Source organism: Macrobrachium rosenbergii, chromosome 4, assembly GCF_040412425.1.
Source record: "Macrobrachium rosenbergii isolate ZJJX-2024 chromosome 4, ASM4041242v1, whole genome shotgun sequence".
NCBI classification, from domain to species: domain Eukaryota; kingdom Metazoa; phylum Arthropoda; class Malacostraca; order Decapoda; family Palaemonidae; genus Macrobrachium; species Macrobrachium rosenbergii.
Window position 1 is genome coordinate 47579743 of NC_089744.1, and position 17663 is coordinate 47597405.

The 17663-nt window shown below is 40.4% G+C and overlaps 1 protein-coding gene across 8 annotated transcripts in view; it reads left to right on the plus strand.

Annotated features, from left to right (window-relative positions):
* The window catches only part of LOC136833991 (transcriptional regulator ATRX-like), a 402256-nt gene that overhangs the window by 230031 nt on the left and 154562 nt on the right, over window positions 1-17663 (plus strand). For all 8 annotated transcript variants that reach the window (XM_067096278.1, XM_067096295.1, XM_067096286.1 and 5 more), the window contains exons 21-22: window positions 16471-16608; window positions 16748-16923. In XM_067096278.1, coding sequence (XP_066952379.1) covers window positions 16471-16608; window positions 16748-16923 — 314 coding nt within the window. The remainder of the gene's footprint in view (window positions 1-16470; window positions 16609-16747; window positions 16924-17663) is intronic.

A 17663-nucleotide genomic window follows, 5' to 3' on the forward strand; every position in this document is an offset into this window, starting at 1 on the left:
AAAAGTAAGGTTTTTTTTTTTTTGGATTTTTTTATGATTTTTCGTTTTACGATGATTTTCGGTTTATGACGTGGCATAAGAACAAAACCCCCGTCGTAAACCGGGAACTGCCTGTATTATGTGAAAATTTTGAGTAAATCTCAGTCGTAAGCCCAAAATCTTGGAGTGTCATGTAAGTAACTTACCAAGTAAGTACATAGCTAACGTAAGTAACTTACCAAGTAAGTACATAGCTAACGTAAGTAACTTACCAAGTAAGTACATAGCTAACATTTCTAACTTGCACAGCAATGTTTTTTTTTTTAAATTCGCGGTAGTGCTGCTTTTGTTTTTGTGTAGGAAATAGGCCCTGCCCACTGTCAGGGAACACGGGAAACAACTTGGCTGGTAAGCTCACTTTGTTTCTGCCAGCTTTGGTAATACATCAGTGCCATTTAAAACAGCTTTTTTTATTGTTTTTTCAGAAAATTCAACAGCGACTCTGGTTTTATGTAATAAGACCCCCACTGGTTAGTGCTTACGCCTTATACAGGTTTCAGCAGTTTCATGGCTTTATCACCCCCCTTTAGCAGCTGTTTTTTGGAGTATCCTCGACAGTTGGAAGTTTCTATCATTGTGAGAGTGAAGTGAAAACCATGACCTGACATAAAATGACTGCTGCCTTCGGGTTCCTATACGAATGAAGCTCCCCTTCAGCTTCAAAGAAGAGATCCATTAACGACCAGGCAACACCTCAACAACCTACCCAACCATCTTCCCCTTCGTCCTCCACCTCTTCCTTTTTCCTACAAACCTCTCCTCCTTGTCCTCCAAAGTCCTTGGACCCTCGTCCTCTGAAGTCTCACTCCCCTCCTCTTCTAACTTTTACCCCTCGCCCTCCAGTGTCGGGTTCAAATGAGTACCCTCAATTACCGAAGTTTCGAGTGCTCCCAGCTGAAGGACAGACCTCGTACTCTGCAGTAGTGGCTCTTCAGAAGAACAATCTTGACATCGTCTCTGCAAGGCCGAATCACAGAGGAGAATTCACCATCACTCCAAAGGACTGAGGTACAGTCGACCTCCTTAAGGCCAACACACCATTCCAGCTATTGAATCTGAATGAGAAGTTAAACAAGGCTATCATCTGTAACTATTCAACAGAGTTCCCTGTGGACCCTCTTTTGGAGCTCCCCTATATTGTGAATGCTGAGAGGTGCTTAACCAAATACAAAGCACCTTCATGGAAGATCACCACCTTTGTAGGCCTTGGTGATACAGCTTACACAGCTAAATTACCTGACACTGCATCAATATTTACTGCTAAGTTAACAGCTGTAGACTCTGCCCTAGATATAGTTTTTCAAAGTAGAGACACTAATTTTGTCATATACTCAGACTCTAAAAGCACTTTAGAAGCTATTAAAAATTTAGTATATTTCATCCATTAATTCAAAAAGTTCAGGCGTGGCTTTTTCGTAACTATTGTTGGCGTAAATCGGTCTCTTTCTGTTGGGTCCCTTCTCACGTGGGGATTTGCAGAAACGAGGTGGCAGACAGGGAAGCGAAAGCTGCTGTTATTTTATCAGAAACCTCTTTCAGAAAAATGCCTCATAAAGACCTAAAAGGTCCTATTAGATCCTATGTTTTAAGTAAATGGTAAGAAAGGTGGACTTCTCCTCTTCTTGCCAACAATAAAAAATATAGAAATATTACAGATAATATACTGCCGTGGTGTTCGTCATTCCAGCTTGACAGACGAACAGAGGTTATTTTAACCAGATTAAGGATTGGGCACACTCTTTTTTAACCCATCAGTTATTTTAGAAGGAAGCAGCTCTCCAGAGTGCTTACTGTGACGAGACACTAACAGTGGACCACATTCTGGTGGTTTGTCCCAGATATTTTAACCAAAGAGAAAGATATTTCCAAGGTAAAATCCCACCCTGATATTTTGGGAGATGAAGCAGATATTTGTGCTGTCATCTCTCTTTTAACCCTTTAACGCCGAAGCCCTATTTACAAAAACGTCTCCCGTATGCCGGAGGCGTTGGTGTGAGTTAGCGCTAAGCGGAAAAAGTTTTTTCAAAAAATCACAGCACGCTTAGTTTTTAAGATTAAGAGTTCATTTTTGGCTCCTTTTTTTGTCATTGCCTGAAGCTTAGTATGCAACCATCAGAAATGAAAAAAAATATCATCATATATAAATATTGGAATAAATGACAGCGAAAAAAAAACTCGTATATAATTGTATACAAATCGTGCTGTAAGCAAAACGGTTAAAGCTAATGAGTTAATTTTTTTTAGTTGTATTGTACACTAAATTGCGATGATATTGGTATATAACAAATTTTAAAACGATCAAAGCAACACAGAGAAAATATTATCACAAAATGATGCATGAATTAAACGCTGGACGTAAAAAATGTTTTTTCAAAAATTCACAATAAATATAAATATTGTGCTAGAGACTTCCCGTTTGTTGAAAAATGAAGCTAATTGATTGAATATTACTAGACTGTAAGTGTTTTAGCTTACAATTGCAGTTTTCGACCATTTCGGTCGAGTTAAAGTTGACCGAAAGTCGAATTTTTTCTATTTATCTAGATTTATATGTAAATATTTCAAAACTGATAAAAGCTACAACCATGAGTTATTTTTTGTTGCATTGTACATGAAATTGCGCACATTTTCATATATAAAACTTTATGTAACGACTAATATAAAACGGTGCAAATATTACGACAACGAGACGAAAGAATTTCTGAGATGTTGGCCAAGTTACCAGCAAGAGACGTAAGGAAAATGTTTTTTTTAAAAAATTCACCATAAATCAAAATATTGTGCTAGAGACTTCCAATTTATTGCAAAATGAAGGTAAACGATTGAATATTACTAGAATGTAAGAGTTTTAGCTTACAATTGCGTTTTTTGACCATTTCGGTAGAGTTAAAGTTGACCGAAGGTTGAAATTTTGGCAGTTATCGTGATTTATATGAAAATATTTCCAAACTGATAAAAGCTACAACCATGGGTTGTATTTTGCTGTATTGTACATGAAATTGCGCACATTTTCATATATAAAACTTTATGTAACGGCTAATATAGAACAGTGCAAAAATTACGACAAAATGACGAAAGAATTTATAAAATTTTCGGCTGAGTTACCGCGCGGGCGTAAGAAAAAAGTTTTTTCAAAAATTCACCTTAAATCGAAATATTGTGCTAGAGACTTCCAATGAAGGTACATGATTGAATATTACTAGAATGTAAGAGTTTTAGCTTACAATTGCGTTTTTCGACCATTTCAGTCGAGTCAAAGTTGACCGAAGGTTGAAATTTTTTGTAGTCGACGTACGGTACGTCCACTTGGCACCCAACAGACAATTTTAGTCGACGTATGATACGTCCAGTAGGCGTTTAAGGGTTAACGTGTATAAAAAATTTTTAACGATATTTAATTTTTTCCCTAACATATTACATCACACAGAATTTTAGTGACATTAAATTTTTTATTATATATATATCACATCATTCATTGAACTTCATATCTTTATTTATTGGTCACATCACTTCATTTTATTTATTAATCATTTCCTTCATTAATTCATTTACCTTAACAAAATTTATTTTCTGTTCATTATGGCGCTGAATGGCCTTCTTGGTCCCATTGCCTGGGCTTTTGCGCTAAATATCATACATCCATCCATCAGAGCCAAGTATGGCTTAGGATATGGGGATACTTCCCCACAGAGGAATACGCTCCAGAGCCTCTCAGGTGCTACAGATGTCAGCGGTATGGTCATCACCAGGACCATTGCAGAAGCCCCGCTACCTGCGCCATCTGTAGCAAGAAACATGAGACAAAGTTGTGTCTGGATAAATTGAAAAAAGGGGAACTTACAACACTCAAGTGCCCCAACTGTTCAGAACATCATCATGCATGGTTCAAATGATGCAGTACCCGATTATCCCACATTGCACAGTTGAAAGCAAGAGCCAACCCATCAAGACTACCTCCTATGGCAGCACCTGCACCCAGACCAACAACACCCCCAAGAGCCACGGGTAGAAATGACCAAACAAGTGGTGGAAGCAGTGCCTGTTTTGTGTCACGAGAAAGGGACTCAAACTGAGCAGCCAACACCCCCAACCCCTCAGTCTATTCCCAAACCTGAACCTCAGATCTCTTCCCTTCCTCGCCAACCTACTCCCAACCCCATCTCCGAACCTCAAGCCTCAAGCTCATATTTCATCCTGGAAGAACAACAGCCAAAGTTGCTATTCACTACACGACCTCTATAAGTTCCTAAGTAAAACCATTTAACATGTCGAGAAAAAGCCCCGGAAATGGTTCACAATTATTGAGCAGTCTGATCCACGAAATCTACAATCAGTATGGCATTTCTTTCCCCGACAAGTTCCTCAGACAGCAGCTCTCTGATAATTGCTCCGGTAGCAGTTAATGATTTTGATTGGCAATTATCCTATTTCTCCCACTAAAGACTTTCCTTTCCCATTTTCGGCTGCCTCACGTCTAATGACCAAAACTTTCAACTAAGCTGTTACCTGTGCTTGTTCCTGCCTGCTGAAGGGAGACAAAAAAATTTTACGGTCCTCATTAGTGGGGCAAACACAGCCCAAGTGCCATTATATACCGTACTTTGATAGCACACAGTTCTCCATGAGAGACAAACACGACCATACATCTTCCCTTCAGTTTCGGCGAAACCACTTTTTTTAAAACTAAATATTATTTCCTTCTCCTCCATCGATCCCTACTACTAAAAGATTGATGCTTTTTCCCTTTTTTTTTTTTTTCTTAAGTAAGTCAAGTACGGTATTAAGTCTCCATAGATTTTCTTTTGTTCCGATTTTTCTCAGACGATAAACATTCAAATTTTCCTTACTGGCTATCTGCGACTTGCCAGGACTCGAAGTCGCCACTATTGCTCTTTGTATCCTACTGATGATGCCCCGTAGGGGGGGTTAGTGCCGTCAGCGCACCTCACAGGGTGCACTGTAGGCATTACTAAGGTTCTTTTCAGCATCCCTTCGGCCCCTAGTTGCAGCCCATTTCATTCCTTTTGCTGTGCCTCCATTCATATTCTCTTTCTTCATCTTATTTTCCACCCACTCGTAACAATTGATTCATAGTGCAATTACGAGTGTTTCCCCCTGTTACACCTTTCAGACCTTTTTACTCTCAATTTCCTTTAAAGCGCTGAATGACCTCATAGGTCCCAGTGCTTGGCGTCTGGCCTAAACTCTATTTTCCATTCCATTCCATCTCTTACTGATGGGTGTCTTACGAGGTTTGTAACCTCACCTGTTAACCTTTCATTTCACACCATTTCAGTGGCACAATCATAAATTGCAATGACAAAAATCACATTCATACCCTTTAATTTTTCACCTACTCATCCTAAATGACTAACAGGCTGTTCTGTGAGCAAGAGCCCCTGCTGGCATAAAGCCTGCTTAATCAGAAACAATAACAACAACTGATTGTTTTTCAGCTGCCTTTACAGATTTGGTGAAGTACAATTACTTTGTTTTGGTAGCACAGCAAGCTATAGATAGTGTTACATTCTGAGGCCAGTTGGAAGAGTGAAATTTGATTTTGAATGTATTTGCCTTAGGGCTAACACCTAGCGCTTAGAATGTAAGCAATAAATGTAATGACTAAGATGACTTACCTTGATATCACATCTGTTTAAACAGGGAAATGGAGGCCACCTTTCAAACCAGTCAAGTAACTTTAAATTGAATTCATCCCCAAACTGAGCAATCAGAAAATGAATATGAAATGGCTAACTGAGCAGCAAACAAGGCACATACAATGTGCGATAAAAGTGAGCTATGCGTAGCAGATATATAAATCTGAAAGGGATACAACCCTGAAGAGTTTGACATGCAAATGAAAACCACTTCTGTTGAGACTGGCTGATAATCCTAGGTTTTAGCTCAACGTGAACGCAAAGAGGGGTCTGTCAAGCGCCCCTAGACCGCTGATAGTCAGAAGGCTCTTGCATGGCAGTTAAACGTCTAAGGCTATTTGGTTCACAAGGGCAGAATTCCAGGTTAGCATTCAGATCTAATGGCTTTCTCTCGCATGAAATTACTTATGCACGGTGGAGGAAATTATCAATTAGATTTAATTAGCACTTGGTAACACTGTGATGGGAATGCTTTAATTATTATCAGAACTAATTTAATTTAAGCTTGGAACAAGTCATGAGGGCAAATGTGTGTGCTAGGCTATGGGAAAAAAGGGGCCTTGTTTTAGGAGAATGAAAAGTGGGAAATACTGAAAATGGAGAGAAATTCACGAGAAGGGAAAGAGTCTGGCATTAGCTGCAACTTCAAGATGTACCTTATTGCATCTGTGCACGGAGCTCGCTTGCAAAAGATGAATTATGGCTGCAGAAGTTCTGATACATGGCCAGTATAAAGGGAGAGAGACCGCACCAACTGGGTGCTTCTGCAGTCTGTGACAGAGTGTTGGAGAAAGGTCGCAATGCGTATGCCTTCGATTTCTAGCGTTGGGGCCCCAGTACATTGGTCGATCATGAAGGAGGCAATAACAACCAGTACAAAGGTCAAAGGGAAATAGTTCTTATAGTTAAGTCTCCTAAGGGTCAGCATAGCAGCCCAATTACAGTCCTGACTGATCCTTCTGTCCCTAACGGCTTTCTGTCCCCCAAAATCATATGATGCGGGAGTTAAGACGTCGGCATTGTCCACCTCCTAGTGGGGTCTCCTCCAGCTGCCATTAAATTTTATTTCCTAGTTAATGGGCTGAAGAGATAGATTTTCTAAATATATGAAAATAGTTTATTTTCATAATTTGATCAGTTTTCTAGTATTTTCTGAATTATGTCAGATTCTAGCAGTTCCAGTATTTGCTATTGCAGCGAAGGCTGTAAGACTAGGCTCACTAAAGCTTGCTTCGGTCCTCCCTCTATCTGTGGTAAATGTAGGGGTCAAGAGTATAGCATTGAGAAGACCTGTAATTGAATGCTTATCATGGGACAGTAAACAGTGAAAGATTCTAAAGTCTCACTTCGACAAATTAGACACAGATAGGAAGAGGAAAGCGGCTTCTAGAGCTGAAAGACGATCTCATAGTGTAGAAGCTACGTCTAAAACCTAGTCTAGAGGTTAGTCCTATTGCTTTCCCTACTACTCCTATTAACCTAGACATAAGTACAGTAGTAGAGTTGGGAGCTTCCCTGAAAGTGATAATGGATGAAGTGTTCTAGGATAAAGTGATGAGTGATAGTGCAGTGCCAATGGAGGAGGTGGCTGTCTGTCCCACCGGTTCTCCTAGACCAAGGTCCTTGTCCTGCTCCCCTAAACTTGGTAGAAGATATACTGAAAGTCCAAGGGAGGCCAGTGGGGTTTGGCCATGAGTAGTCATCCCCTCAGCCGCTCCTGTTGTACAGCCCCAGGTGTTAGCAGACAGCCATTGGAAAGGTGTGTCTTTGGATATTCATCAGTTATCCTCAAGCTCTTCCGATGACTACGACGTGGACAGGAATCACCACAAACAGTACCTAGACTCTTCCCAACCACTAAAGCGCCCTACCGAGAATGTTAGTTGCCATCAAGGTCTGCTTCCTATTAAGTGGTACAAGAAGCCTATTAGCAGTCCCCAGCTTTCTTATAGTTATGCTGTGAACCCTTCTGTTCCTGCCCCTGTCCATCAGCATCCACTTATGTCTACATGGGACAGTCTGGAGGCTTTCTCACTTGAGCTTTCAATGGCTGAGTGCCCTCATCTGGCTCCCAAGCTCCCAGCAACAGCTCATAAGCCCTCAATGCCTACTTCCAAATGTCTGGCGCCACTTCCTGAACACCTGGCACCAACTCCCGAGAACCCGGCACCCAATTTCAGCCGCCCATCGCCTCTTTCATCTGCTCATAGACTGCAGTCTCCTTCTCCTCCTCCAGTTAGACCTACAGCCTCATCTCCTTCACCTCTGGTCCAGGATGATCCTACTCTGGCCCCCATTAAGCGGCAGTTAGCCCAAATCATGGAGTTGTTAAAGAAAACTCCCTCCGCTCCCAAGTCTTCCCAGGATGATATCTTGTCCCTAGTCTTCCCTGAAGAAGAAGAGGTCGACCAAGAACCTGTGTCCCCTTCTCCTTAGCTGCTTTACTGCCGTACTTTTTGGCGAATTCTCCCACATTTTTCGCCCAGCTGCCCCATCATGTTCTTCGACCTTTTTAATGAGGAATCAGCTGGATGATAGGACAAGACTTCCAAAGATGGTACTTTCTTCCTCATCTAGGAAGTTCTTCAGGAGGATGGGAATTGGCTTTCGACCAAAAGAGAGCAAGGCAAAGCGTCTTACGTTTTTCCTCCCTCTCATTTAATACGCAGGAGGTACTTCTTTTATGTGACCGGCAAAGCTCCATCTTTGGGAGTCGCTGCCTCGTCCCAAGGGGATTTTTATGGTCTAATCAACTCTTCTCACCATTCTGCGTTCTCGTCGGCAAAGATAATGTTTTCCTCTTCAGAACTAGACCATTTATTCAAAGATATTTTTAAGGTTTTCGAAGTTCTTAGTTTCCTAGATTGGATGGTGGGCGCACTGGCCAAGAAACACCAGGATCTAGCTGGAGATATCGCTTTGGAATGGCTCGAGGTTCTGTCTTTTGCGGACATAGCCATTAGAGATGGCTCTAGAGCTTTCTGCTCTATTCACCTATGGAGTACTGAAGAAAAGAGAGCTCTGGTGCTCCTTTACTTCCAAGGGAGTGACAGAGACCCAGAAGACAGCCCTGTTGTTCTTGCCACCAGACTAATATCATCTCTTCCCTCAGGATACAGTGAAGGGAATTGCATCAGATCTTCAGATGAAACCTACACAAGACTTGTTGGCTCAGTCATCTAAGCATTCCAAGGACTTGACTGCCTTTGAAACCAGGGCTGCCTCACCCCTCCAGCAATAGCCCTTCTATGGAGGGAGGCCTAGAGACCATTTAGGACCCGTACAAATGTCCGGTTCACGTCGAAGTCTATTAAGAAGAGCTCTTCCAAGACAGTACTTGGAAAATGAGAAGGAAGTCCTTCATGTACTAGTAGGAGCCAGACTTTTAGATTTTTAGGAAAGTGGCTGATAAGAGGAGCGGAGACTTGGATCATCAAAGTTCTAAAGGAGGGCTACATCATCCTGTTCCTGGAGAGCTCCCCACTAATCACGTCTCCCTTCACATTAACAGTGTACTCGGTAGGCTCTGAGAGACATTCGGCCCTTTTGGAGGAAGTTTCCTCTCTTATCCAGAAAAGGGCCATAGAGGAAGTCAAGAACACCAGCATGGAGGGGGTTTTACAACCAACTCTGTGGTACCAAAAGCTTCAGGGGGTTGGAGACCAGTCCTTGATGTAAGTACCCTCAATCATTTTGTCCTGAAGACTAGATTCAAAATGGAGATGAGCCATTCAGTCCTTTCATCCATTCACCAGGGCAACTGGTTGATAACCTTAGACATGCAGGATGCATACTTTCACGTTCCTATCTCTCCAGTTTCCAGGAAATATCTAAGGTTCGTCTTCCAGGACACAGTGTACCAGTTTCGGGCCCTTTGCTTCGGCCTTTCAATATCCCCTCAAGTATTCACTCGAGTCCTCGCTCCGCTCTCGAAATGGCTCCACTTAGTAGGGATCAATGTCAGTCTGTACCTAGACGACTGGCTGTTTCAATCCCTGTCGAAGGAAAAGTGCATGAAGGACTTACACAAGATTCTTTTTGGAAAGAGAAACCCACAAGATTCTTGTGTATAACTTGTTTACTGGTAAATATTTACATATTACTTTGATCTCGAGCACTTTCAGGTCCTAACTGTGACCCTTTTTCAAGAGATGAGGTAGTCAGGCTGGTTCAAGGCCGAGCAATCTTCTGGAACTTCTTCTCCCTGTGCTGTCATTTATATGATGGCTGTCCTGGTTTCCATTCTCTTGAGAGTTGTTAATCTCCTCCTGGCGGTTTGATATCCTGATCTGATGGTCAGTGGTATTAGTCCTTGTGGTATGATTCAGCCCCGTTTCTCAGAGGAGTGATGATAGGGAGTAATGAAAACAACCTTGGAGATATCTTGCCAGTGAGATTTAGCACCGCTCTACAGAGATTAAAAAGTTACAAAGATATTAGAATTATGAAAGCTGACAAAGGGGGTAGCATTGTTATCATGAATAGTTCAGAATATAGGGAAAAAATGTACAGGCTACTAGATGATGAAACTACCTACGCTAAAATAGAGAATCCTCCCACAGTCCAAAAGCTTCAGAATACCTTCAACCAGAATGTGAAGAAAATAATCAGTAAACTATGTAATGGGAAGGACACACTATGCAATAAATTATTCTCAAGTAAACTACCTGAACTTGCATACATATATGGCAGCCCCAAAATACACAAGGATGGCTGCCCCTCACGCCCTATTGTTTCTAGTATGAAATCTCCCAACAAAAACCTAGCTGTGTGGTTAGCTGGAGAACTAGGAATATACTTAGGTAAATTTTCAGAATCACATGTTAAACATTCAGTAGATTTCATAGAGGAAGTTAAGAACAAGAATATAAAGGGACATATGGTTAGTTTTGATGTAGTAGCTTTATTTACGAATGTCCCCTCAGATAAAGTTTTAGAATTTTTACAAACTAAGCATAATGAGGGCATTTTCAATACAAACATAGAAATAAGTGTCTTCCTGGAGTTGATCAAATTATGTGTTAGTGATACTTATTTTACGTTTGAGGGACAAGTATACAAACAGAAATATGGAGTAGCTATGGGGTCCTCATTATCACCAATACTTGTTAATATATATATGGAATATTTTGAGACTAATCTAGTTCCTATTATTAATGTCCCTAACTTGAAATTGAAAGGTTGGTGGAGATATGTGGATGATATTTTTGCCATTCTGCAGGGTGATGAAAGTGAAATAGAAACTTTTCAAGATGAACTCAATAGTTTTGATAACAATATCCAATTCACTCTAGAAAAAAGTAACGATAATAAACTTTCCTTTTTAGACGTCTTGATAGAAAGGAAAGAAATAGGATATGAATTCAGCACATATAGAAAGCCCACACACACAAACTCATATATTCATTTCTTCTGTTTTCAGTCATGATATAAAAATGGGTGTTCTAACAGGTTTATTTCTCAGGGCAATGAGAACGTGTGACCCTTGTAAGGTAGATAAAGAAATAAATTACATTGATAAAAGCTTTGATACATTAGCATACCCGGAATGGTTCAGAAAAAGGGTACTCAACAAAGCTAGGAGGATTTTTTACAGGGAAAATACAGAGAGTACATGGAATACAGAAAACAAGAAAATAGTTTCCCTCCCTTATATGCCTAAAATGAAACAAATTACATAAAAAATGAAAGAAATTAAATATAAATTTGTGTATACCTTTGACAACACCGTAAAAAACAAAGTATGTAAAAATAAATTGGAAGGAGAAGATAGTAATGCAGATGATGTAGGGGGAGTATACATAATTAATTGCAACAATTGTGGAGACAAATATGTGGGTGAAACAGGTAGGGGAATAAAGACTAGAATCCAAGAACACAGGAGGGCAGTACAACTCAACTCACAGGGGAGTGCTATAGCTAGGCATTGTTGGGAAAAGGACCATAGGATGGATTTTAAAAACAGTAGGCTTATATACAAAAGCAATAACATCAGTCATAGGAGGGTAGTGGAAGGGGCACTCATCAGACAGATTAAAGTGATAAAAGGAAACAAAGGATTTACCTCAGAAGATCCCATAAGCTAATCTTTAATATTAAAAGAAGCTAAGATCGACCCTTCTGACCTGGAGGTTAGGTCTCCTGCCCAACAGACCGATGGTGACTACTCACATACCACAAGGATTAATACCACTGACCATCAGATCAGGATATCCAACCAACAGGAGGAGATTAACAACTCTCAAGAGAATGGAAACCAGGACAGTCATCATATAAATGACAGCACAGGGAGAAGAAGTTTCAGAAGATTGCTGGGCCTTGAACCAGCCTGACTACCTCATCTCTTGAAATAGGGTCACAGTTAGGACCTGAAAGTGCTCGAGATCAAAGTAATATGTAAATATTTACCAGTAAACAAGTTATACACAAGAATCTTGTCGGTTTCTCTTTCCATCTTCAGAAGAAAACTGAAAGAAGTTTTTGTTTGATTCTTCTTTTTACTCAGGAGCTGGGTCTTCTTATCAATCTTCAAAGTCCCAGTTGACCCTGTAACAAGAAATCCTCTATTTGGGGACGACTCTGAACTCTCGGGTTTTTCAGGCTTTTCCGTCTCCCTAGAGAATTTCCAGCTGCCTTCAAACGGTCCAAAGTTTTCCAGCCCTTTCGTCTTGCACTGCTCAACAGTGGATGAGCCTACTGGGGACTCTGGTATCCATAGAGATGTTTTTCACTTTTATCTGAAGGCCAACTGGGACAGGAAAACACAGCCAGACCCTTGTGTGTTCCCAGTCACTCTGGAGATCAAATCGGACCTGTATTTGTGATGTCAAGAGAACGACTATCAGAAGGGAAGTCCCTTCAACCTCTGAGCCCCGACCTAGCCTTGTATTCTGATGTATCAATGTAAGAGAGCTGAAAGCAGTTCAGCTAGGCCTTCAGAGTTTTTCAACCATAGTCCGCAACAAAACAGCGATGGTGCATGCCGACAATACCACGCCCTTAGCATACAGTATATTAGAAAACAAGGCGGCACCCATTCCTTTTCTCTCTGCCAGGCAACAAGAGAGCTACTCTTGTGAATAGAATGAAATTGAGTGACTATTCTGACTCATTCAGAACAAGTAGAGCATTTCAAATCGTAAGCATAATCGTATAGCCTAAACGGTTTGAAATGTACTAACCTAATCGTAGCCTAAGTCTTATACTATGACACCCAGGTTACTTCACTCATGTGCTATTCCAAATTGCACTTAAAACACTGCATTGTGTTGTATATATCAATCTAAGACATAAATGATATAAATTTACTGTTAGTTCAAATGGTGCATTCAATATTCCCAGCTTGAATTAGAATGAGATTGGCATGAGCACAATCTCTGCTTTGTAACCTTCATCCAAATCACACACCTCAAGAAGTTCTCCTTAAAATTAGATATGTATATCTCCTAAAGGAAATCTCCCTTAATGAACTTTAGGATGAAAGGGAATACTTGAGGGGACTTGGAGGCACTGACAACTATGGCCGCATTCCCTTTTCTTGAGTCCTTGTTGCATAGAACTACACTGCACCAAGGCTGTGATGGGACTGCTCTCACGACTGTCGCAGACCAATGCCAAATGTTCGACTAACAACCGGACAAACCCCAGGTAGTTAAGCACTATTACATGTATACAGTAAACCCCCCGTATTTGCGGGGGATGTGTACCGCAAACCCCACGAATAGCTAAAACCCACGAACACTTAAAACCCCCTCTAAAAATACTTAGAACTGCCTATTTTGATAGTTTAAACACAAAAAAAAAAACTAAAAATGCTTATACCTGAGTATTTTGATAGTTTTACCACCAAAAGTGCATTTAGTCATGAAAATATGAAAATACAGTAGTTGGTGAATATTTCTCAGTGAAAAATACCACGAATGGGCAAATTTTCAGTGAATAATGTGTATATATAATAATGTTTACATATATTCCACAGAGAAATCCGCGAACAGTTGAGTCCGGGAATATGAGACTGCGAATATAGGGGGTTTACTGTACTTGGAATTAAATACACAAAACAGCCTAAACAGCGCTGTTCATTACGAAATACGAACACAACAAAACATCTTTTTTCTACATAATACGCATTTCCATTTTACGTAAATTTAGAAAGAATACGTGAAACTGTACCCCAACTTGCGGAAAAGTATAATCTCTTGTTGAAGTTTCGACAGACTGGTCACCTGATTTATCCAGGGAAAGTTGAATGTGATGGCAGACGAGCTGGCCATCGAAAGCAGGTCCCACCAAGCGGACCTTGGATCCCCTGGTTTGTCTAGATCTATGGAAGCTGTGGGGCAGGCCAATGGAAAACCTGTTTGCCACCTCCAAGAACCATTGCCTTCCTCTATTTTGCTCTCCAGCCCCAGGTCCTCTTGCATGGGCAACAGACACCATGCTACAAGATTGGTCGAACCTAGACCTATATGCCTTCCCACCCTTCAGCATGATCAGGGAGGTGTTAAACAAATTTCGGATGCACCACAACATAACTGCAACCAACATATCCCTGTTTTGGCCATTGAGGGAGCGGTTCCCAGACCTCCTTCAGCCATTAGTAAACTATCCAAGACTCCTCCCCCCAAAAACCATCTTTACTCAGACAACCCCACTTCAGAAGACACCACCAAGGGTTGTCCACTCTTGCCCTGACAGGCTTCAGACTGTCTGCAAGCTTGTCAGAGTGAAAGGTTTTTCAAGGGGAGCTGCAGAGGCTGTTGCACAGTGCAGGCGAAAATCTTCTAGCCTCGTCTGCTAGGCCAAGTGGTCAGTCTTCTGTTGGTGGTGCCACAACCAAAATGCCTTTTCTTCTGAGACCTATATGACAGATTGAAAATTTCCTTCTTTACTTGAGGAACACTAGGAATTTGTCTTCCTCCACCATTAAAGGGTATTGGGCTATGCTTAGCTCAGTATTTAAGCATAGAGGCCTGGATCTCTCGTCAAACCCTGATATTAACTACCTATTCAAGCCCTTTGATGCAACGAAACAGAGGAAGGATAATTTGGTCTCCTGGAATTTGGATGTGGTCTTGAAATGGCTGATGGGCCCAGTCTTTGAACCTCTTTGTTCTGCTTTCCCTAGGAACCTGACACAAGACTCTCTTCCTCTTTGCTTTAGCTACAGCTAAACTCGTCAGTGACATTCAGGCCATTGATAAAAGGGTAGGTTTTCCTTAGGAGATGGTTTGCTCCTTCACCCTAGGCTTTTTGGCCAAGAACAAGGACCCGTCCAAGCCCAAGCCTTGTTCATTTACCATTAAAAACTTCACTGATATTCTCAACCAGAGAATATCGGTCAGAGCTCTTAGATACTATCTGAATAAGACAGAAAAGATCAGGGGTTCATCGAGTAACCTTTGGTGTTCGGTTAAGAACCCTTCTCATCCTCTGCCAAAGAACACCCTGTCGTTCTTCCAGAGAGATTTGAGGCACATTCCCAGATCCAGGAAGAAATTTTACCAAATTTTAAAGTGAGAGCCCATGATATCAGAGCGATGTCGACCTCTTTGGCTTTCAGACAATATGTCCCTGGCTTCCATTATTCAGTTGACCTACTGGAAGTGCAGGTCTATTTTCGCCTCTCTATTTGAAGGAAGTGGAAACAGTGTTCAATGATTGCAGTACCTTGGGGCTGTTATCAATGGCAGGCATGGTATTAGGTGAGGAATTACAGGCAGCACTATTTTTCTCCTACTGTCCTGTCACTTTGGAGTAGGGTTTTTGGTTTTGGGGATCCTGGGAGTACAATGTACCTGGAGTATCCACCAGTCTTATTGGATAGGTTGTAGTATTTTTTACAGTGTTTTCAGAGTAGGTGACAGTGTTGTCTGGTTGTTTTAATTTTGGCACTGTGCCCAGGGCAAGGGCATCATTTGTATGCTTTGTTAGCCATCAGGCATATCCTCCGCTGCAAAGCCCCCACTTACGTAGAGGCGACCCACAGTTCAAGAGCCATGCCACTATGTGTTAAGATGAGCACCGACCAGAGGCAGTATTCACCTGCAGTAGCTCTCTTACCAGATAAGGAAACAACAAGCATTGCAGTCAGTGCTGGCAAATTTTTCTATTTCAAAGTGATTACCATGCTTTAATGTTTTGGAGTAGAATATATCCATGTATCCCACCCCCTTTCAATGTGGGATTCAGCTATGTAATTACTTGGTAAGTTACTGATATGAAAATGACATTTTCATAATAAAATAAAGTTTCTTATATACTTACCAAGTAACTACAGAATCATAGCCCACCCTCCTCCCCTCTTATGGGCATAGGGGCACAAACAAAGTGAGCTTACCGGCCAGGTTGTTTCCCGTGTTCCCTGATAGTGGGCGGGGCCTGTCACCTGCACAAAAACAAGATGCACTACCATGAATAAAAAAAAAAAAAAAAAAGTTGCCGCGCGAGTTAGAAACGTTTGCCATGTAATTACTAGGTAAGTATATATGAAACTTACTTTATTATGAAAATGTCATTTTGTGTTAAAAAGGGCCATATGACATTGCCATTCCCTTAAGATAGTCTGATTGTTTTCTGATTCTGTATAAGTGTAATGGACTGAAAATTGAATGATTATTTTATGGTTTTGATTTATTAAAGCGAGGTTTCTCTCCTGTTACACCTTGGAAATCATGTTGTGCTCAATTTCCCTTTCAGTGCTGAATGATCTCATAGGCCCCAGTGCTTGGTGTTTGGCCTAAATTTTATATTCTTATTCCTATTCATATTTTAGGTCCAGATGTGATGGTGTGCGATGAAGGGCACTTGCTGAAGAATGAAAAAACTGCATTATCAAAAGCTATCAATAAAATAAAAACCATGAGACGTATTATTTTGACTGGAACACCACTTCAAAACAATCTTAAAGAGTGTAAGTTACTGCCTGTTTTTATTTATTTAATTTTTTTTTTTGCTCATGTAGATCATGAAAAGGTATTTTTATTTTTGTATTTATGTAAAAAGGAAACAATTTTTAGTATTTTATACTGTAAAAAATTTTTTATTTTCAGATCATTGCATGATCCAGTTTGTCAAACCAAATCTCCTTGGAACTAAGAAAGAATTTATGAATAGATTCGTCAATCCCATAGAGCAAGGCCAGTGCGCTGAAGCTGACCAGAGGGATGTTCGTCGAATGAAAAGAAGAGCTCACATTCTTCACAATCTTTTGGAAGGGTGTGTTCAGGTGAGAATATTTGGAAAAATGTGATAAAATGGTGCTGTTGAATGATTATTTTCTAAGAACTTGTTACAGTGCTATCGCAGTTTAACAAGTCTGTTAAGTTTTTTTGTATCATTCAATTCAAAATATTTACTTATAATTTTATTCTGAGATGTAGCTGCAAATTGAATTGCCTTTAAAAATACATAAAAGACTGGACTGTACAGTGTAGTCTGACAAAACATAATTGATTGGAGAAGTTCCACCTACTTACACTTACAAGATAAATAAGATACACAAAGCTAGTATTGAAATATAAAGGACGACCGTACACATCACTGTGATTCTTTTTAATGTAAGTTACAGAACACTATGTGCTTACTATGCCGGCTTTTCTCTCTAAGAGAGAGAGAGGTGAGCAAACACATAATAAGTGTATAATTTGTTACCACAATGCATCCATGTATGTATACACATGCATAAATTCAGACAGAAATATATGTATGTAATACTACATTACTGTACTGTCTTAAAAACACTATTGCGTTAAATGAATGTCATTAAGAAATACCTTTGAGAGAGAGGTTTGGGGACCACAGTAAGTGGGTAGTTACTGTTTTGTAAAATGATGCCCATTCATATATAGATGTGCACTCTTACACAAACTAAATATTAATTGCATATGGCACAACTGTGCTTTGTCAGTAAAAATCCCAAACTGTATTAAATGATGTATTGTAATGTTTTGTGATATATATGTGGAA